The sequence below is a fragment of the Malus domestica genome, chromosome 02 (genome assembly GCF_042453785.1).
Source record: "Malus domestica chromosome 02, GDT2T_hap1".
NCBI classification, from domain to species: domain Eukaryota; kingdom Viridiplantae; phylum Streptophyta; class Magnoliopsida; order Rosales; family Rosaceae; genus Malus; species Malus domestica.
This window is the reverse complement of record NC_091662.1, coordinates 11,655,770-11,676,404: the sequence shown is the minus strand read 5'-3', so window position 1 is coordinate 11,676,404 and position 20,635 is coordinate 11,655,770. Positions and strand designations below refer to the sequence as shown.

Here is a 20,635-nt window from a genome sequence, read left to right as displayed (position 1 = left end):
CCGTTGGATGCCTTTTTATTATCTCCTGCTTTTTGTTATCTCCTGTTTACAAATTTGCAAAAGCTTAAAATATAACAAAACAAAATCACTGGGATTCGAACCAGCACATGGGCTAGAAGAATGAAGAGCTAAACTGCTTGCGCTAGAACCACAGATAAGATTATCTTTTGCATCTAATCTATTTTATATGCACATGTATACATGTAATGAAAATTTAGGGGCCCTTCTGAATCGGGGGTCCTATGCGGTGGCACCTGTTGCACACCCTCATGGCCGGCTTTGTAAACGAGTTTATTCGAAAAGAAATCATCTTTCAGAAGAAAAAAAAAACTAGGAAAATTAACCATGTAGTGGAAGACTTCAAAGGGTTAAACTAGAATTTATATGTTATTCCATATGAAAAAAAACGTTACTTACAACTATTTTAATATCTTTCGTTGTGTGCATCCATTTCTCAGGCATCATAGAATTACGTTTGTTAATAGTATATTACATGATATGAGATATGCACAAAGAGAAGTATACTGAACTCACTAAAGTCGAAATGTGCTTAAGATCTTTCGATCTACGCATTTATTCACTTCCTAAACATAGCAATGATAAAAGACTGATGCTGATGCTGACACAGACAAGCAAATATATTGTATTGAATGATAATATTATAATACAAAGAAAAAGACATTATTTAAATTTATGCAATGCGATTAAAGATTAAGTCCATATAAAAATGCGATCGTCATTTCAAAGTGACAAGGTAAAGTCATGTTTAACGTTCTTTAATACCGATCCCAAACCATTAAAAAAAAGGTTAAAGGTCCACCATATAACATGCCGACGACAGTAGTTGGAGGAGCAGTTGATTCAAAAGCCTTGTACCTTAAATAGGAAAATGTAAATCCATGTCTCAATAAAATCATTGACTAAAAAGTATACCTAGCTATTGTAGGTTTATTTAATTGAACGATTTATGATTTAGAGAGGGAGAGGGGGGCCGGTAATATTGAGGAAGATGAGAGAGTGATTTAATTGTGATATGTGTTTGATTCACCCCATTATGCCTTATTTATAGTAGTAGGATAGGTAAAAACATTTCCCTTGGATTACAACATTTAATAGGTAATCTACTCTTAATAGGAATATAAGATACATTCTCATATCTACTAGGATTTACAAAATCACATTCATATTCTAAATATGACTGCAACACTCCCCTTGAGTGTGTAATACTCAACAAACCATTGTATCAGATCTTCAGCAAATAAAGTTGAATAATTGATGAAGTTATCGACACAACAGGTGATCACGAGTCTCAAATTTATTGATTTAAAAAAGGTTAAAGGTCCACCATATAACATGTCGACTATAGTAGTTGGCGGAGCAGTTGATTCAAAAGCCAAACAACCTTTTAACTTAAATAGGAAAATGTAAATCCATATCTCACTAAAATCATTGACTAAAAAGCAGACCTAGCAATTTTTTACACGATATGTTAATACGACAAGTAAACAATACAAAAATAATAAATTTCAGATCAACACAATAACTAATCAAGTTGTTATCGAGTCACACAATAAAAACTCGTTAATAACGGGTCCTTAACAGGTTTACACAAGAGTGACAAGCTGGTAACCTGTTTAGACACGATAAGAAAAAAGTTATTTTGATGATTTTAAAATTTTAAACTACTTAAAAAGGCTTATTATATTAACACCCCAACATTGTTGAATAAACCTCACATACTTAATACACCATACATTTGCTTTTTTAATTAAAAATTATCTTAATACACCCCACTTACTTCTCCATAATACCATCATACCCCACATTCTTAACATACACCTCACATTTTCTCCATACAACCATCATTCAACATTTTGTGGGGTGCTAATATAAAAAGCCCTAAAAAAACTTACTATAAAATACAATAGATATAGGGGGTGTGCTATCCACACACCCCATTTTACTTTTCACACACCCTTTGATAATTTTTGTCCGTTGATCTTCTTCAATTCATCCGATCTGACGGCCGAAAATTAAAAAGGTGTGTGAGAAGTAAAATGGGGTGTGTGGATATCACATCCCTAGATATATAGTGGATATGTATATTGTTTATTAATTATTATTGTATTATTATTTTATATAAATTTTAAAAATTTAACTTTTATTTATTTATTTATTTTTATAGTATACTATAGGCAAAGAGTGAAATTAAAAAAAGGGAAATTTATTTAAACCTATTTAACCTATTTACACACCCAACTTACTCTTTGCACCCATTTGATTTTTAACTAAACTATTAATATCTCTTTAAACCCAAATTTAATACCTAATATACCCCCATAAACCCAATTCAATATGAGAGGGGTGGCATTGTGCTTGCTGATGTTTTTCGGGTTTTTGGTGGGGGTTTTGGGGTTCTGCAGTTGGGTTTTGGCATTGGATTTGAAGGGGGATACTGATGGGTGGAAGAACTGGGCGTTTGTGGTGCAAATTGTGGTGACTGCGACTTCTCTCATGCTGCTGAGGATCCACAATGCCGCTGCGAATACGGTGTTGTATATGTATTGCCGGGCTGTGAATGGTGAGCTTGCCATGGAAATTGCAAAGGAATTTGCTAGGGAGTATGTGAGGTTGCCCTTCGACAACGAAACAGTCCCTCATGTTGTTTCGGTTGCACATGCTTGACGAGGAGCTTGAGGTCAGTCAGTCACCTTTGTGATGGCTAGTTCATCAGCGTCGAACTTTTTTTGTAAATAGACTTGTAAATACAAATGATGTTGCTTTATTTTCGTGTTTTGATGACTGTGGCCACAATTAAGCTCTCATCAGATCAAACAATACAAAAGTATATGCATCTCAGTTAAAAGTTCAAAACCAAACTCTTGAGAAAAATTTCTATACATGGCATGCCATCATTGCCATGCCTGGTTCCTTGCCGGCCTCACAAATGAAAGAATTAAAATTAAAATCACAGTTGATGACGATAAGAGCTTTCTTGTGTTAGCCGGGCCGGAGGAAGATGATTGAACGTAGGATAAACAAAGAATGATCGTAGGGTTTAATTATAGTGTTTGGATTTATTGATAAATTTGAGTTTTATTATTAATTTCATTTTGTACTTAATAGTAATTATGCAATAGGGTAAAATAGACAATTAACATTCAAAATTTTAAGTTGGGTGTAAAAAGAGGTTGCATGGGTTTAAATAAAATTTCCCAAATATTATAAAACATATTAAAAATAAGGGTAAATTACACAGTAGCCCCTCAGGTTTGAGGTCTATTACAATCTCATACAACATCTTTAAAACATTTCACTTTCATACCTCACCTACTATTTTATTTCAATATAATACCTCCGTTACATTTTCCATCCATTAATCCGTTAAGTGCTGACGTGGCTGCCACATTTGTGCCATGTGGCTGCCAAATGTGTGCCACGTGGCAAAAAAAAATTTTAATTTAAAAAAAAAAAATCTGAATCTTCTAAAATAAAAAAAAAAAACTGAAAAATGCAGACTCAGGTTTTTTTTTTAAAAAAAATTAAAAAAACTGAGAAAACATTTCACTTTCTCCCCCTTCGCAACTCTCTGTTCCCCTCAATTCCTCCCTCCCTCACTTCGATGCACCCACCACCACCCCCTACATCTTTTCGGACTTCTTCAGCCCAACCCACCCCAATTAAATTCCTTACGAGTCTTGCCGTTTGTTCTTTGATATTCTATTAGCTCCTTCAAATTGGGACTTTATTCAACAGGAAAAGGAATTTGCAACTGGGGATGTTGGGGTGGGAGAGAGGCAGAAAGGGTTGCTGGGTTGTGTAGGATCTGGGATTACAGTGGCGGTGGGTGCTTCGAAGTGAGGAAGAAAGCAGAGTTGATGGCAACCCAAACCACAACACGTTGATTTTAGCTTGTTGGGGTTTGCTCCGACATCGACGATGAGGGCGACGGTGTGTGCAGGATGACTGCAGGTCATCGATCTAACCAGAAAACAATGAGCGCTTGAAGCGCGACTAAGGGAGGCAGAGTAATCGAGGAAGACGATGCCTCGAAATGGCGTCATTGCTATCTTCAGTCGACAAATCAACGCTGCTGGCAGTGGAGACTGTGTCTCGGTGGGTTAGAGGCCGTGACCTAGAGGGGACGAGAGATGCGGCCTTGGGTTCGCCGGTTTGGAGTTTTTGAATGGCGCAACAATGGCAGCCATCGATGAGATCTCCCTCATGCGAGAAAGAGTGTATTTTTTATCATTAATTTCTTCTTGCAGCAACGTCACCGGAGAGGATCGTCGGTGTTCGTCACGCTGCCTGGGGGCTGCGATGGTGATGGGGAAGGGCTGCGGTGGTGATGGGATGATAGGGAAGTGGGTCGAGAGGAAGGTTTTTGGGTTTGTTTGCAGGGGTGGAGGGTTTCAAATTGTGGTTTATGGGTTGCCGACGAGTTTGCGATGGCGTGGGGGGTTTGCGAGGGAGTCGGCCGTGGAGAGAGAAGCGATGAAGGGTTGTTTGTGGTTTGCAGGGGTGGGGCGATGGGGTGTTAGGGTTTTGTTTTTTTTTTAATTTTTTTTAATTTAGAAGATTTAGGATTTAAAAAAAAATTAAAATTTTTTTTGCCACGTGGCATACATTTGGCAGCCACGTGGCACAAATGTGGCAGCCACGTCAGCACTTAACGAATCAATGGATGGAAAATGTAACAGATGTATTATTTTGAAATAAAATAGAACGTGAGGTATGAAAGTGAAATGTTTTAAAGATGTTGTATGAGGTTGTAATAGACCTCAAACCTGAGGGGCTACTATGTAATTTACCCTAAAAATAAAAATAACAAGTAATTTAAAAATACTAAACACATTAAAAAAATTAGAATAATTAATTTACAAGTGCAAAAAAATGTGAAAAAAATATGCAAATGCTTGTAATCGCATCCTCTACACTTTGAGGATGGGTACATTATCGTTTGAATTTTTAAAACCAAAATAAATACAATTCATAATTATTAATGTATAAGCTTGAAAAATGTGAAAGCATATATAAACGATCGTAATTGCATCTTCTACGCTTAAACGACAGTTACATGGTTGTTTAGATGTTTAAAACCCTCCAAATCTCACGAATAGTGTTTTTTATTTGAGTGTAAAATTAATAAAAATTAATAATAACTATTGTAGAGGTGTGAAAAATGTTAAAAAAATAATACAATCACTCGTAATGACAAACTTTACAACTTTCGTGAAGGGGTCAACTTTGAAATTTTAGTATGTATATACTAAATTAGTGTTATGTTTTACATTTTTTTGGGTCCAATTATGTTTTTCATATTCATTATTTATTGATTTAAAATATATTTTTCTTAACGAGTAACGGGTCGGATCATATTAATCGTTTACTTTAACATGTGTTACACGACACGACCCGCTAAGCTATCAAGTATAACATGAAAACGACATGAATACGAGGAACACGACACTAATGCCAAGTCTACTAAAAAGAGTGGGTGATGTTATTCAACACCATCTTTTACCTCATACATCCCTTGTTAGTTTTTGTCATTTGATAATTTATTCAATTTAATTATCATAATTTGAGAGAAGTGCGTAGAAGGTAAAAAAAGTGTGTGGATAACATCACTAAAAAATCACAAATGAATAAAGTGAAAGTAAGGACAACGTAGTATACTTGTACATGCAGTGTTAATTATCACACTCTTCGAATAGTAAATATACAAATATCATAATCGTTCTTTTCTTATAACCTGAGCAAATTAATAAGTATAGACCATTTAATCATTTTATTAACAATCAACTTTTTACAGACAAACTGTTTATTTGTTAATACATTTAAACATTTTACTAATACTTCAATCACAATTGAGCATAAGTTGTTTTTTGGACTTGAAATTCACATTTCTCCCGAATAGATTTCAGCCCAGAAAGAAAGCTCGTCCGAGTAATGAGGTAGAATTTTTGGAGGATTGGGATTGATTTTGATAAGATTAGAATATAATTATTTCAAGGATCAAAATTCGTGGTTGATTGGATAAAGAATGAATTAATCACACAAAGAATTAGATTCAGAGTCCTAGTTCAATAAGGTGAGGCCGAGACTTGATGATGGAGTTTCGTTAGAAGAATGAATTGCCAGGATAACTTCGAAGATGATCAGATGCACGTCGAGGAGTTATAATCCTGGTGGGGTTCTATCACTCAGAAGATTTGGGCCTTCACGAAATTCACCCTTATAAATGTTTTGCAACATAGAGATGACTATCAACTCAACACAAAAACAAATAGTCTACATGAACCCTTTTCACACTCCTGAAAAAAAAATACTAACTGCTTTACTAACCCCCTCATTAGCACATATTCAGTTTGTTTGAATAAACATAACTGAGGCCGTAAAATCAGTTGATTTAGGAATATCTTTAGTTTGGATTAACAATACTAATTCTAGTCTGGTTGATTATTTACCCCAAGTCTCGGTTGACGAAGAGTTTTCAATTCTGTTGCCAAATGTGATCACATCATTAGCTTCCCTAGCGAAGTGAGGTATTCTATGATTGATTAGTCATAAGTGCATTTCAGAGTTTGGCATTTAGACGGCGGAACCACTTTTACCATAAAGACACTTATTTCCTTTGAGTATCTTTGTCCCTACAACGTGATCCTTTTTGGCGCACCTATATTAGTTGAGGCAGCCGAACCTGGTGCAGAAGATTGAATTTCGTAGCCAAAGATATAACCTTGTCATCATTTTTCAGAACCCTAGACCCAAAGTGTTCATTTCTCAGCCCAAGTTGAAGCTAGTAGTGTGGATGAAAATTTCCGCCTTATTCTCCTTTGACGAAAATGCACCAACAAAATAATAACACCTAAGATCAAAGCCAAGAGCCTCACACGCCCATGAGGAATGGGAGAGCTTTGGCCGAAGAATCTCCAATACCAAAGTTAGAATTTGAGAGAGAAAATGTCTAGAAAATTTTAGGAAGAGAATGGACTTGCATTTTGGTGTGAAGATGGGGTTATATATAGGGGTGTGGCCGGCCCTATTTGGAGAAATAGGGACTGGCCACTTATGGTGGTATTTTGAATATAATTGCAAGATATTATGTCAAATAATATCTTGCAATTAATTTGGTAATTAATCAATTAATTTGGTGATTAATCCCAATTTGAAAAGAATAATTGGGAGTTACCTTGTGAGTGATGATTTGATGAGGAGTGATGAGAGGGTTTGAATAAATACCATTTTGATCACCTTTGACCTTGATTGAGCTGTTATTGTTCGATGCATGCGCTTGGGAATCCCAGTGTGCCTCAAGGGTAAATTTGTCTTTTTACCCAAAAGTCCACATGTCGCCTCCATAATTTTCTTGATTTTTTTTGGCTCCACAAATAATGTGTTTCATCACCACATCACCACATCACCACATTCACCTCATTCACCCAATATAGCTCGATGATAAAAGGATGTAGTTAGTTCAGTGGCTACCCAGTCTGCGAGCCACATAGGCTTTGTATATAATTTCTAAGATCAACAATTGTATAACACATGTACACAACGATTGTGTTTGAAATACGTTAACCATAAGTAAACAAGAAAGTGCACTTACGAAGTCAATGCAAGTATTGTCCTTAAAATATTTACTTACTCGTGAGTATAAGTTGTATAACACATACATGTAAGTTTTGATTAAACAAGTTTGTATTCACGAAAGAAAAATGAGATTCCGCACAAGAAACCTTTGTACCGGTACATTTAGGTCATTAGGTTCATCCAAAGGAGAAAATTTTAATTGTGACGGGAACATGAATGGTACACCACTTGTTTTTGTGTAAGTGGTGGGAAATTTTACTTTTTAACACATATATCCCACCATTTGTATAGTGGCACATGGTGTACTACTTCGTGTGCCGGTTGTGAAGCCAAAAATAATCACAAGGCGACACGTGGATTTTTGGGTTAAAAGGACAAAATTACCCTCGAGGCACACTCGGATTCCTACGCACGAGCAATGTGCAATCATCCCTCAACCAAGTCAAAAATGCCCAAAATAGGTAATAATTTTAAACCTATTTCATTTATTCTCATCAAATCCTCTCCACAAGGTAACTCCCAAATCATTCTTCTTTTATTATATTAATTAGCTAATCAATTAGGAAATTATTCTATTAATTAGCTAATTAATTGATTTATTATTTAATTATTCCAATTAGCTACAAATCATGAACCTCACCCAAAATACCAACCAAGTGGCCGGTCCTCCTTCTCCTAAAAGGGCCGGCCACACCCCTATAAATACTACCTCATTCTCTCCAAAACTCAATTCCAATTCTCTTACTAAATTCTCCAAACACTTTTATCTCAAAATTCTAACTTTGGCATCGGAGCTTCTTCGGCCAAAGCCCCCCTATTCATCATGGGCGCGTGAGACTTTTGGCCTTGACCTAAGGTGTTAATTATTTTGTAGGTACAATTTTGTCCAAGAAGGAGAAGGCGGAAATTTGCATTCACAAATTGGTGTTTTCATTGAGAGTTGAGTCACACACTCGTAGAAGCCTTTCGCATCTAAGGTTTTTCGTTTTCTTGTTCATTTGTAGATTTTTCGTACGTTCTTATTCTTAGAATTTTTATTTCTAAAAATTCTTTAGTAAAACGTAAAAGAAAAGTACAATGGCAAGGGATTCGGAAACCTCGACTAACGAAACTTCCTATGTTTAAAGATCCGGATCGAATGATGGAGGACGAGACGTAGCCTCACCACGACGATCCACAAGGCTTAACACGATGCAAGAAGAGCAACTTTACCACCAATGAGCACTACCACCATGGCAGCCATGGGGATTACCGTGGCAATGGGAAATGGGCTAGCTCCATGGTAGCGAGCCCACGGTAAGCAGGGGCAATGAGGCAGCCACCAGCTTAGGCCCACGCCATTTGCAGCAGCAAGCTCAAGCCATGCCCTAGCCTCGCACCCACGTGCGCTATACGTCGAGAAGCCCACTCTCGTGGCCCAGCCTACTCTCGCAGTCCAGTTTGCTCCCGTGGCCTTCCAAGTAGCCTAAATCTATCCAAGATTAGTTTAACCATCCAGACTTCAAATTTTTGGGCCTACGATTGAATTGGGGGCATTTTCATCCCATTTCTCCATGGATTTGACGTTTCCCAACTCAAATCTCGCACCCGAAGACCACTACACTTCCGCTACTCAAGGTGACGCATTCCATCCAAGCTCTTCCAACCCAAATGGAGAACAACACTTGTCTCGACAAGTTATAGAGTTAATGAGCGCCCCCGCACAACATATGACCTTGGTAAATCAGCTCTTGCAGCGCACCGAGATGCAACGTGCCCCTGACGATGTGTCCCTAAGTAGGACAAGGGCAGATGAAGAACCTTTCCAGCAGCGTCCCAGTAAACAGCTACTTGATCAGTTATGAACAGAGCGTTATGACGAAGTACACTCCTGATTGGGCCCCCGAGATAGCGTATACTCTCATCTTAGCACACGGAGAAGCGTGCATTCTCAGTTAAGCCCACAGATAAACATACACTCACGGTTGGGGCCACACTCCGATAATGAACATGAGCAACATTCCAGGTGAAATGTTCATTCGCAGCAAGGCCCGCAATGAGTATCCTTCACCTCACATCAGAGTAAGCAACATAATGGACGGAGAGAAATAGTCACTCAATCCGGCTCAAGTTCAACCAGCAACTTGCGAGTTACCCACTCGCCTGCTAGGAACATACCACATGCACAGTAGTCGCAACATAGACGAGCTGAACACATGAAAGAGTAGCCTAGACTAGCAAGTCACGATCGGGGGTAGCCGAGAGCTCCGCTACCCTAACAAAAGAAAATTCAGAAAGAAGTAGAGAGGCTCCCGACTGAGCGATTGCTCGATTTCCAGAGAAAACTACTAACAATGCGCTCTAATGAGATATGACCAATAGAAGCGAGTCATCTTTCAATGACAAGATCGAGCAGACGGGACTATCTTACATAGATTGTCAAATACAAAGATTATTTCTGTTCTGACAAAGGTAGTATCTCAGGCTAATGGCGTGCCAATGGCAAGCAAGTACCAGAATGACACACTAGCCCAATTACCAAGAACCTTGGGCATACCTTATTCTCAAGACTCTAAATGATTCAATACTGAAGCTTCACATCACCAATAACCGAGCATTACGGACCTAGTGGTCCAATTCTTTTTGCTGCACATAACCTAGCCCAAGCCAGCCCCAGCTCTTCTTTCACAGCAGTGCCTACCAACTCCACGGCTCCCGGCAACAATTGATCTATCACCATGGCTTATAATCGTGCCAATCTTGCACCATAGCTCCCAACTGTGCCAATCTTGCCATGTGACTCGCGCCAACCAAGCCTCAAAAGGGTACACAACGAAACACCTAATAATGGCACATTAATTATGGGAGCAGCTCACTGTGCTTACACCCTTACGCGGGTTCCACAAGCAGTTCGAAGTCTCAAGCAGATTGTCAAACAAGACCTCGCAGGCTGAGGATTATTTCAGTTGTCCAATAGTCCAGCTTTCCTCAACTGCACTCATGACAATGACTTCCAAGCTCTCCAGTACGAGAGGGTAAACTAATTGTTTTCCAATGCGAAAAGGTGAACTAATTGTTCTCCAGTGCGAGAGGGTAAACTAATTGCTCTCATGTGCGAGAGGGTAAACTAATTGATCTTCAATGCAAGAGGGTAAACTAATAGCTCTCCAGTGCGAGAGGGTAAACTAATTGCTCTCCAGTGCGAGAGTAAACTAATTGCTCTCCAATGTGAAAGGGTAAACTAATAGCTCTCCAATGCGAGATGGTAAACTAATTGCTCTCCAATGCGATAAGGTAAACTAATTGTTCTCTAGTGCAATAGGGTAAACCAATTGCTCTCTAGTGCGAGAGGGTAAACTAATTCCCCGACACCCATCTGGGTAAGCTCACCAATACGAGAAGGCCACATAGCTCAAAAGATCAAATGCTTGAAGACCAACTAGGCAACAAATGGTCATGGGGCAGCAGCCACTTTGCACTCAATAGTTCACTCATTCGACTGCTACATTTACAGCAGTTGAGAAATCAAACTCAAGCAATTTCCTTATTTTTGGCAAGCAGCCTAGACGAGGCAGCCCATGCCATGCCACCTCATTGGCCCATGCCAAGCCGACTTCTGGCCCATGCCAGTCGACGTGCCGCACCACCCCGACAGCTGCCCCACGGTAGCACTACCCAAGAAGAAGACAAGGAGAATTAAGTTTTCTTACATCGATACGGCACAAAGAAGACAAAGAAATCAACGGAAGACGGTTCTTTGCACGGGCAAGCAAAGAAGAATGTTAGGGGAAGGGGAACAAATATCCTCTATTTTTCTCTCTTTCTTGTAAGGATAAATAATTGCCTTCCAAAGTTGATTTAATCCACTACTTAAGGTAGGCTTAAATAGACTTTGGAGGTGATTTATTTCTCTTTCATATAAGAATCTAATTCCAAGTCCACCATAGAATCTGCATCAAAGTTGGAGATCTTTACACCTGCTGCCCTTTCCTGTGAGCAACTTAACAGGTGTGGGGGCATTTGTGGAGCAAAAAATAATCACAAGGCGACACGTGGATTTTTGGGTTAAAATGATAAAATTACCCTCGAGGCACATCGGGATTCATACGCTCGAGCAGTGGGTAATCATCCCTCAACCAAGTCAAAAGTGCCCAAAATAGGTAATAATTGAAAACCTTTTTCATCCATCCTTATCAAATCCTCTCCACAAGATAACTCCCAAATCATTCATCTTTTATTATATTAATTAGCTATAGGAAATTATTCTATTAATTAGCTAATTAATTGATTTATTATTCAATTATTCCTAATTAGCTACAAATCATGAACCTCACCCAAAATACCAACCAAGTGGCTAGTCCTCCTCCTCCTAAAGGGGCCACACCCCTATAAATACTACCTCATTCTCTCCAAAACTCAATTCCAATTCTTTTGCTAAATTATCTAAATTCTCCAAACATTTTTCTCTCAAAATTCTAACTTTGACATCGGAGATTCTTCGGCCAAAGCGCCCCCCTCCCCCATTCTTCATGGGTGCGTGAGGCTCTTGGCCTTGACCTAAGGTGTTAATTGTTTTGTAGGTGCAATTTTGTCCAAGAAAGAGAAGGCAAAAATTTGCATCAACACTAGTCATACTAAAAAATCTCTCCATCCAAAGTCAGTGAGATTTTGAGCTGTCCCTCATTCATCAACATCGGTCATACTGAAAAATCTCTCCATCCAAAATTTTCCGAAACTTCCATCACTCAAATATTTCTAGTGCTCAAATTTTACGTTTCCACAAGTGACAAGTTATAACAACCCAACACCAACCCTCAATTTCTACCTAGTTTTTAAACCACTCCATGCGACCTAGTTTTCAAACCCATACGCTTTTGGGAGTTTCTGAGACTCAGACAGGTCAGTTTTTTCACTGAGGACTAAAGCAGCAAACAGATGGTGAACTTAGTGGCACTTCAGCAACCCTTGCTGCATGGCCTTATGAAAATGGCGGGGGTCCGACCCTACGCGGTCGAAATCGAACCGGGCACGGTCATGAACTTCTGGGTCCCGAACAAGACCCTCAACAAACCCAAGAAGGGCGAAAAGCCTGCTATGGTGTCGGGCCCAACAAAGCCCGTGGTGGTTCTCATCCACGGGTTCGCGGCCGAGGGAATAGTGACGTGGCAGTTCCAGGTTGGCGCTTTGACAAAAAAATACTCCGTCTACGTCCCCGACCTCCTCTTCTTCGGCGGCTCTTCTACCGACAACCCTGACCGCTCGCCGACGTTCCAAGCGGAGTGTGTGGCTGCGGGGTTGAAGAAGCTCGGGGTGGAAAAGTGCGTGGTGGTTGGGTTTAGTTACGGCGGGATGGTGGCGTTTATGCTGGCCGATCTGTACCCGGACCTGGTGCGGTCCATGATAGTGTCCGGTTCGATCCTGGGCATGACTCACTCGTACCGCGACGCTATCATGAAGAGGCTCGGGTTCTCATCGTCGTCGGAGCTTCTGCTGCCGAGCTCGGTGAAGGGGCTCAAGGCTCTGCTGTCTGTTGCTGCTCACAAGAAGCTGTATTTTCCTGATCGGCTTCACAAGGACTTCCTTGAGGTATTGATATTACTTCTCTTTCCGTTTAAACAAGCAATTAATTCGATATTTTCACATTACGTGGCCCTGTGACCGTCACACTCAACTTAAAAATTAGAACTGACAAAGCATGGAAGGCACAATTTACAGGTGATGTTCACCCACAGGAAGGAGAGGTCAGAACTCCTTGAAGCTGTAGTCAATGATACAAAGCACACAACCATCCCTAAATTCCCACAGGTAAATTAATCAAACCATCCACTTTGATTACAATGTTAATATTTTAATTTCTCCTCCAAAATTGGTACCATTAACTTTTCATGTTTCTTTCATATTTTTGCAGAGAATACATCTGTTATGGGGTGAAAATGATCAGATATTCAACCAGGAGCTTGCCCAAAACATGAAAGAGTAGGTTTAATGACATAAGACACTAATGAATTAAGATTAATTTGTTTGGGTATATGATTTTTATCAATAATGATATTCTTATCATATTTTTGTACCACAATTGTATACCACCTTATGTAGCATCTGATGTGGACAGCCACATCAGATGAAATTATCTGACGTGGACAGCCACATCTTACGTGGCATCTGATGTAGACAGCCACGTCACAATTATATTAAATGACTTGCGTAAACTTCTATGCAAACCGTATTTACTATCTATTATAATTATGATAGATTGTTTATTTATGTGCAGGCAACTAGGAGCAAATGCAACGTTTGAAGGCATAAAGAAGGCAGGCCACTTGGTTCATTTGGAACGACCTTGTGTCTACAACAGGCGTCTCAAGCGATTTCTTGCTTCCCTGCAGCATGAAGAAGACGGAGCCCCAAAAAAGTGACAGTGATACCTCACTCCTAGTATGTATGTATGTATGTATGTACTCTTTTCTGCATGTATTAATTCACTGCCTTTTTGTTGCAAGTAATGTAGAAGACTATCGTATTGTTGAATCCTTCTATCTGCTTAAAATTAGTCATGCAATTTGAATAGATTTAAGGTGAAATGTATATCCGTTCAAGGGAACTTTCACTTGAGAACTTCGTACGTCATGTTTTTGTTTGGTGATTATTTAGTTTTCAGCCAAACATGAAAGGAAAATATATGCGAAAAGCTGAATGATTCATTTTAAGTATTTACCGATAAGATCTCCGACGGCATTATGGTCTACTAATATTACTCTCCTTTTATAAATTAAAAGTGTCAGATTCGACTCATATTGATGATTATACCAAATTATCGATTGGCCCTAAGCAGTCCTTGACTGTTCTAACAGGCTTACAACCATTCCCCAACCTGGGTCCAAGCTCAAGATTAAATTCCTAGGAGGGGGTTTTCGCTAGAACACTAATTAATTGTACTGTGCAAGTGGGTCATAATCGACCCGCTACAATACATGGAACGATTCGGAGGACAATATTGGTACCAAATATCAATGTCGCATTACTAACGCTATAGAGCTCGTTTGGATGTGCTTTTGAAATGACTGAAAGCGTTTTTGGTGAAAATGTTTTCGGAACCAATTCTTAGTAAAATGCAAGTAAATTTTGGAAAAACACTTAAAGTGCTTTCTGGAAGAAGCACAAGTTATCCAAGAGAACCAAAAAATATTTTCTCTAAACGCGGTTTCAGTAATTTAAAAAACACATCCAAATGAGCTCATATTGAAGCGTTGGTATCAAATGGATTAATCCAATGGACCGGGTAAGAGCTTATTGGGCAGGAAAGCCCAATATATCAATTGGATCAGGGCCTGTACACTTTACCTCCAAGACGCGGTTACCAACAAAGAGAGGTTACATAAAGTCGTTTCCTAGAACAGCTGCGCAGATTGTCACTGATTCATCGGTACCACCATCATCGCCACCGTAATGGCCAAGCGTGCGAAACCTCAAATACAAACCCAAATTTCCGAAAACCCTTCCGTCTCCTCCAAAATCCCATTCCGACCCCGCAAAATCTTAAAAGTATCCAACACCCCCAACGCCGCCAAGCCCTCTCCCTCCTCCCCCGCGCTCCCCAAAACCCTAATCCCACTAACCTCCCAATCCGAAATCAATCTCGCCCTCCAACACTTGCGGAGTTCCGACCCGAATTTAACAGCCCTGATCGACTCCTACACCCCGCCGTCCTTCGATTCCAGCCGTCCACCTTTCATATCCCTTGCAAGAAGCATTATTTACCAGCAACTCGCCACCAAAGCCGCCCAATCGATCTACAACCGGTTTGTTTCGCTCTGCGGCGGCGAGGCCTCGGTGATTTCCGATGTCGTTTTGTCGCTCTCGGCCCAGCAGCTCAGGACAATCGGCATCTCGGCCCGAAAAGCTTCGTATCTTCACGACCTGGCCGAGAAGTACAGCGATGGAACTTTGTCCGATACGTCGATTCTCGAAATGGACGATGAGGCTCTGCTCACAATGCTGACTCTGGTGAAGGGAATTGGGGTTTGGTCGGTCCACATGTTCATGATTTTCTCGCTTCGCCGGCCGGACGTGCTTCCGATTGGCGATCTCAGCGTGAGGAAAGGAGTGAAGTTGTTGTATGGGTTGAAGGAGTTGCCGAAGCCGTGGGAGATGGACGAGCTGTGTGAGAAATGGAGGCCTTATAGGTCTGTTGGTTCATGGTACATGTGGAAGTACATGGAGGCCAAGGGGGTCTTGTAGCAGAAATTGAGGAGGCTCAGCTCATATGGTTTCGAGCTTTATGAAACTCCCGGGTAATCGCCATTTTGCTCTGAATTTCGTGATCTGTTGCATTGTTATTGAATAACTTTTTAGTTTGTATATATGTTGTAGGATTGAATTTCTGTTCGAGTTCACTGGTTTCTTAGATTGAAAGTATGAAACTTGAAATTATGTTTCTGTAATCTATTGGTTCTGTAATAGAAGATGAGGTTTTACCGTTTTAGTATTTGCTTGTGAAAAATTGAGCCGGAAGATTCAGTTCTATTTGAAAGTTGTCTAAATGTAGCATCACTTGAGGTGTGATGCCACATTTGATAATTGTATGACGAGTGACGACGAATGATTTGATTGGGATATATAAGCATCATAAATAAAACACCACTTGTGGATTATGTCTCTGTTTATGCTGCCTTGCCGATATTAAGTTATGCTACCATCTTAATCATATGGCCAACAATGGTGATCTTCAGTTCCTTCATTTGTTATGTTAATCTGAATGTTTTTTTTTCTTTTCTGGACTTGTGCTCTTGTGTTAGAGTCTTGACCTAAACCTCAGTTATTTTTCTAGCTAGATTCTGAGTTGCTCTCGGGTTTGAGTTCCTGACTGAAACCTTGGATGTTCTTCAAGATTTGAGCTATCTACCTGCTGGTATCTTAGCTTCTAACCGAGATTTTAGTATAAGAGTTACTAGTTAACCAGCACGTTTAGGTCGTAAGAGTAAATGGTTGTAGGAGGTGAAATGACCCTTAGTTATGCTCAGAGATGGTGTTCTACAAATAAAAGGTACTCCTTACCATGTTCATGTTTTATGTGTTCCCATGTGCTTGCATTTTGAATGATACAGAACAAACTAGATATTCAGTTTAGATTACTTATAAAGATTTATTAGTACTTTGTACTGAAAAAAGAGAAAATTTGCTAGTACTTGAAGTGTTGGTGACCCGGTCTATACAGGTATGAACTTATTCAGTTAAGATACGTGGTCGCTGTATGTTAGCATTATCCTTTTCTGCAGTAGCATATTCTCGGTTTAAGGTTAACAAGGGACTCTATAGATCTTTTGTGTTTAATTGATACATTAAGCTCTGTTTGAAGTTGGTTCTAGCACTGTCCATTTCCCATAGAAACTTCAATGTTGCTGTTCAATCCTTATTATTATATTTTCTTCCGGTTGAAGTTTTATATTTCTAGATACCGTCGCTTGCCTTTGATCTTCTTGTATTGAGTATTGAATTGACTTGGACCATGTATATTTGAGTGCCACTACATAGACGGTTAACCGAATCAAACTAATTACAGTCTGGTCGTTTCGGTCCAAGTTTTTTAATGTGAAAGCTGAATCGAATCACTCAGACTGGTTTGGTATGGCCTGTTTTCTTGAGTACCTACAGGCACTCAATGCTAACACACAGATGGATATGATCCAACAGTCCGCGGTCACTTAGTTTTAGCCGTTGGAATAAATCGAACGGGCAAATATGTGTTCGCACAGAGTGCCTTTAGGTACTCTACCACAACATAAATTAACAACTTAGTTATTCTTTAAGTACTCCATCACAACATAAATTAACAACTTAGTTATTCTTTAAGTACTCACAACATAAATTAACAACCTAGTTATTCTTGTAAAACTTGTATGTATATGTTTGTGTTTAAGTACCTCTTGAGCATTTACACAATGATGATGCTTGTTTTTCTTCACAAACTTGTATTCAGGAGCCGTGTATGCATATGAGTAAACTTGTGCAAAAATTGTAATTCTTTTTTTTAGTAACGGAAAAAGGAAAATAGAAGGTGTACAAAGCCAAATATAAAGATAAAATTTCGACCAAATATATATATAAATATAAAATAGGGTTTATTTTTAGTTATGTCCTAAGACTCGATTTTGATTCCACTTTATCTTTTGTAACTTAAAAGTCATCACTTTACTCTTTGAAACTCAAAATTTGCTCTACTTTACCATGTTTTTGTTTCTTCTGTCAAATACGCTATATTTGTATCATACTTTGTCCTCTGAAATTCAAAATTTGTCATTTTACACCATGAAACTTCAAATTTACTCTACATTGCGTTAATTCTGTTAATTCCATTCAAAAGTCATCAAATATGCTGACGTAGATTAAAAAATGCGTATGTAAAAATAAGGAAATGGTAAACGGTGAACCAAAACCCAAAAGAAGGAGAACTACTTCTTGGCGTTGTTTATACTACCACTATTGACCACTTTGCCAACGAGAACTCTCTCCTCTCTTCCTCACTGTCAACCAAGCCTTTCCCTCACTCTTATTCTATGATTGATTTTCTATCTGTGGAAATTTTCATTATGTGGGTTTGATTTTGATGCACGAGGCTAATCAATTTCTTTTTTGTTTTTTCTTAGATCTCCGCAAATTAAGCACAACAACCTAAAAATATTCCAATCCTTAAATTTTTGCTTTTAAACTTAATATCTTCTGACTACTGAATGTTAACGCATAATGGACATTTATAATCAAATTCACCTCCATTATAAGTTAACATCAAACAATTCATAATAGAGATTTATAAGATGACAACTTTTGAGTTAGGGGGCAAGTGAAATCAAAATATAGTTCCAGGGGCAAAGTGATATCAAAATCAAGTTCTAGGAGACATAGCTAAAAAAAAGCCTATGATATTACATTTTGATCCATCCACATCATCAATTTTAACGAGTATTTACAGAAGAAACGGAAACATGGTAACATGAAACGAATTTTAAGTTTCAGGGAATCAAGTGGTGACTTTTGAGTTGTAGAGGATGATGAGATCAAAATCGAGTTTCATGGAGTATAGCTAAAAATAAGCCTATGAAATTACATTTTGACCTATCCACATCATCAACTTTAATGACTATTTGACAAAAAAAACAGAAACATGGTAAAGTGGAATGAATTTTAAATTTCAATGAGTAAAGTGGTTGCTTTTGAGTTATAGGGCAAAATGGAATCAAAATCGTGTTTCAAGGGGCGTAACTAAAAATAAGCCTATGATATTACATTTTTACAGATCCACATCATCAACTTTAACGACTATTTGGCAGAATAAACGAAAACATGGTAAAGTGGAATGAATTTCAAGTTTTAAAAAGTAAAGTGATGACTTTTAAGTCACACGGGCAAAATGTGATTAAAAACGAGTTCTAGAGAACGTAGCTAAATATAGGAATAAAATTAAACGTATTTATATGTTACTGATAACAGAAAGAGAAGAAACATCATATAGTGACAAAATTTATACGCACACATTAATTATCAAAAAATGATGGTATTATCTACACATCATTTTTTACCTCTTACACACCCCTTTTAATTTTCAATCGTCAAATCAAATGTATTGAAGAAGATCAGATAGAAAAAAAATACACTCAGTTTTACAATGCTAATACAATTCCTTGCTTATAGACATGTATTTGCACAAGTCAATGTTCAAATGCTAATACAGTTTCCTATATATATATATATATATATATATATATATATATAATTATACAATTCCTTGCTTATAGACATGTATTAGCACAAGTCAATGTTCAAATGCTAATACAGTTTCCTATATATATATACAATTCCTTGCTTATAGACATGTATTAGCACAAGTCAATGTTCAAATGCTAATACAGTTTCCTATATATATATATATCTATATATATATATATATATAATTGTGATTGCTCCATACTAGTCAATGTTCAAATGCTAATACAATTCCTTATATATATATATATATATATATATATATATATATATATATTTATAATTATAATTGTGATTGCTCTACAGAAGATATGATTATGATGCTTATGGACATGAATAAGCACAAGTCAATGTTCAAATGCTAATACAATTTCCTCTATATATATATATAATTATAATTGTGATTGCTCCACACAAGATGTGATTATGATGCTTATAGACATGTTTAGCACAAGTCAATATTCAACTATAAGTTAATATATTAGACACACACAAGGACACATGACATGACATGACAAGACAAGAGAATAGTATCATCACTTTGGTAAGTTCCATTCAAATAATTGTTACCTAACAGTGTATTTGATGAAATACCTTAACTTTTGTGGTTCCGTTGAAAATAAAATAAAACCTTCCTCAATTCTGAAGAGAGAGAATTCTTGTCGGATTCTTTTTGTAAGGATTTCAGAGATTTTCAAATCATATCCGTTTATTGTATATCGTGTGATCAATTTTCGTAAGATACTGTTTATATTCAATTTTAAATAAAAAAAATTAACAATGATTTCTGACCGCACGATGTATGATGAACGAATGTGATTTGAAGATTTCCGAAATCTTCACAATGAGGATCCGGCGAGTATCCTCACTCAATTCTTACAAGAATGTGCCATCTTTTGCTTGCTTGTTTCATGTAAAAATATAGAAGAGATCCGGATCTCTTCCACCAAGACCACCGAATCAAGTGATTCGAGCCTGTGAAATTTCATCCAACGGTCCAACTGTTTTGACCCCTTAAAAGTTATAATAATTTTTTACCGTTGGATGAAATTTCAAAGGCCTGGATCATTTGATTTTGTGGCCTTGGTCTTCGGATCCCTTCTCGTAAAAATATAGCATAAATGAAACCTGTTACAAGTAAGTTATTATGTAGCTAATTTAAGTGTCTTACAGGAAAGTATTACAACAACAATTGTGTTAAAAATAAAATAAAAATAAGAGTGCGAGCTTTGATGCAACGAAAAATTTGTTTTTTTTTGTACCCGAAAGATTACGGGTTTGAGTTGTGAAAATAGCTTCTTTG

At 38.0% G+C, this 20,635-nt stretch overlaps 2 protein-coding genes across 3 annotated transcripts; both read left to right on the top strand.

Moving 5' to 3' along the window:
- Window positions 1-12,429: 12,429 nt before the first annotated feature.
- LOC103401473 (uncharacterized) lies at window positions 12,430-14,103 on the top strand. 2 transcript variants are annotated; one of them, XM_017324462.3, is made up of 4 exons: window positions 12,430-13,161; window positions 13,291-13,380; window positions 13,484-13,551; window positions 13,828-14,103. In XM_017324462.3, exons 1-4 carry the CDS (start codon window positions 12,511-12,513, stop codon window positions 13,871-13,873), a joined length of 855 nt encoding a protein of 284 aa, XP_017179951.1. In that variant the 5' UTR covers window positions 12,430-12,510; the 3' UTR covers window positions 13,874-14,103. The 2 variants fall into 2 exon arrangements, with proteins under 2 accessions (XP_017179951.1, XP_008338404.2); XM_008340182.4 differs by having other exon boundaries at window positions 12,431-13,161; window positions 13,847-14,103.
- An 842-nt stretch (window positions 14,104-14,945) lies between these two features.
- LOC103401480 (DNA-3-methyladenine glycosylase 1) lies at window positions 14,946-16,057 on the top strand. The gene has a single exon (XM_008340194.4). The coding sequence runs from the start codon at window positions 15,022-15,024 to the stop codon at window positions 15,811-15,813; it is 792 nt and encodes a 263-aa protein (XP_008338416.2). The 5' UTR covers window positions 14,946-15,021; the 3' UTR covers window positions 15,814-16,057.
- Window positions 16,058-20,635: the final 4,578 nt, after the last annotated feature.

What these genes read in the sequence shown, in the direction of transcription:
- LOC103401473 (XM_008340182.4), top strand. Translation starts at nt 12,511, where the DNA reads ATGGTGAACTTAGTGGCACTTCAGCAACCCTTGCTGCATGGCCTTATG. An exon ending in TTCACAAGGACTTCCTTGAG is followed by an intron (nt 13,162 to 13,290) that starts GTATTGATATTA and finishes CACAATTTACAG; the next exon opens with GTGATGTTCACCCACAGGAA. An exon ending in CCATCCCTAAATTCCCACAG is followed by an intron (nt 13,381 to 13,483) that starts GTAAATTAATCA and finishes ATATTTTTGCAG; the next exon opens with AGAATACATCTGTTATGGGG.
- LOC103401480 (XM_008340194.4), top strand. Translation starts at nt 15,022, where the DNA reads ATGGCCAAGCGTGCGAAACCTCAAATACAAACCCAAATTTCCGAAAAC.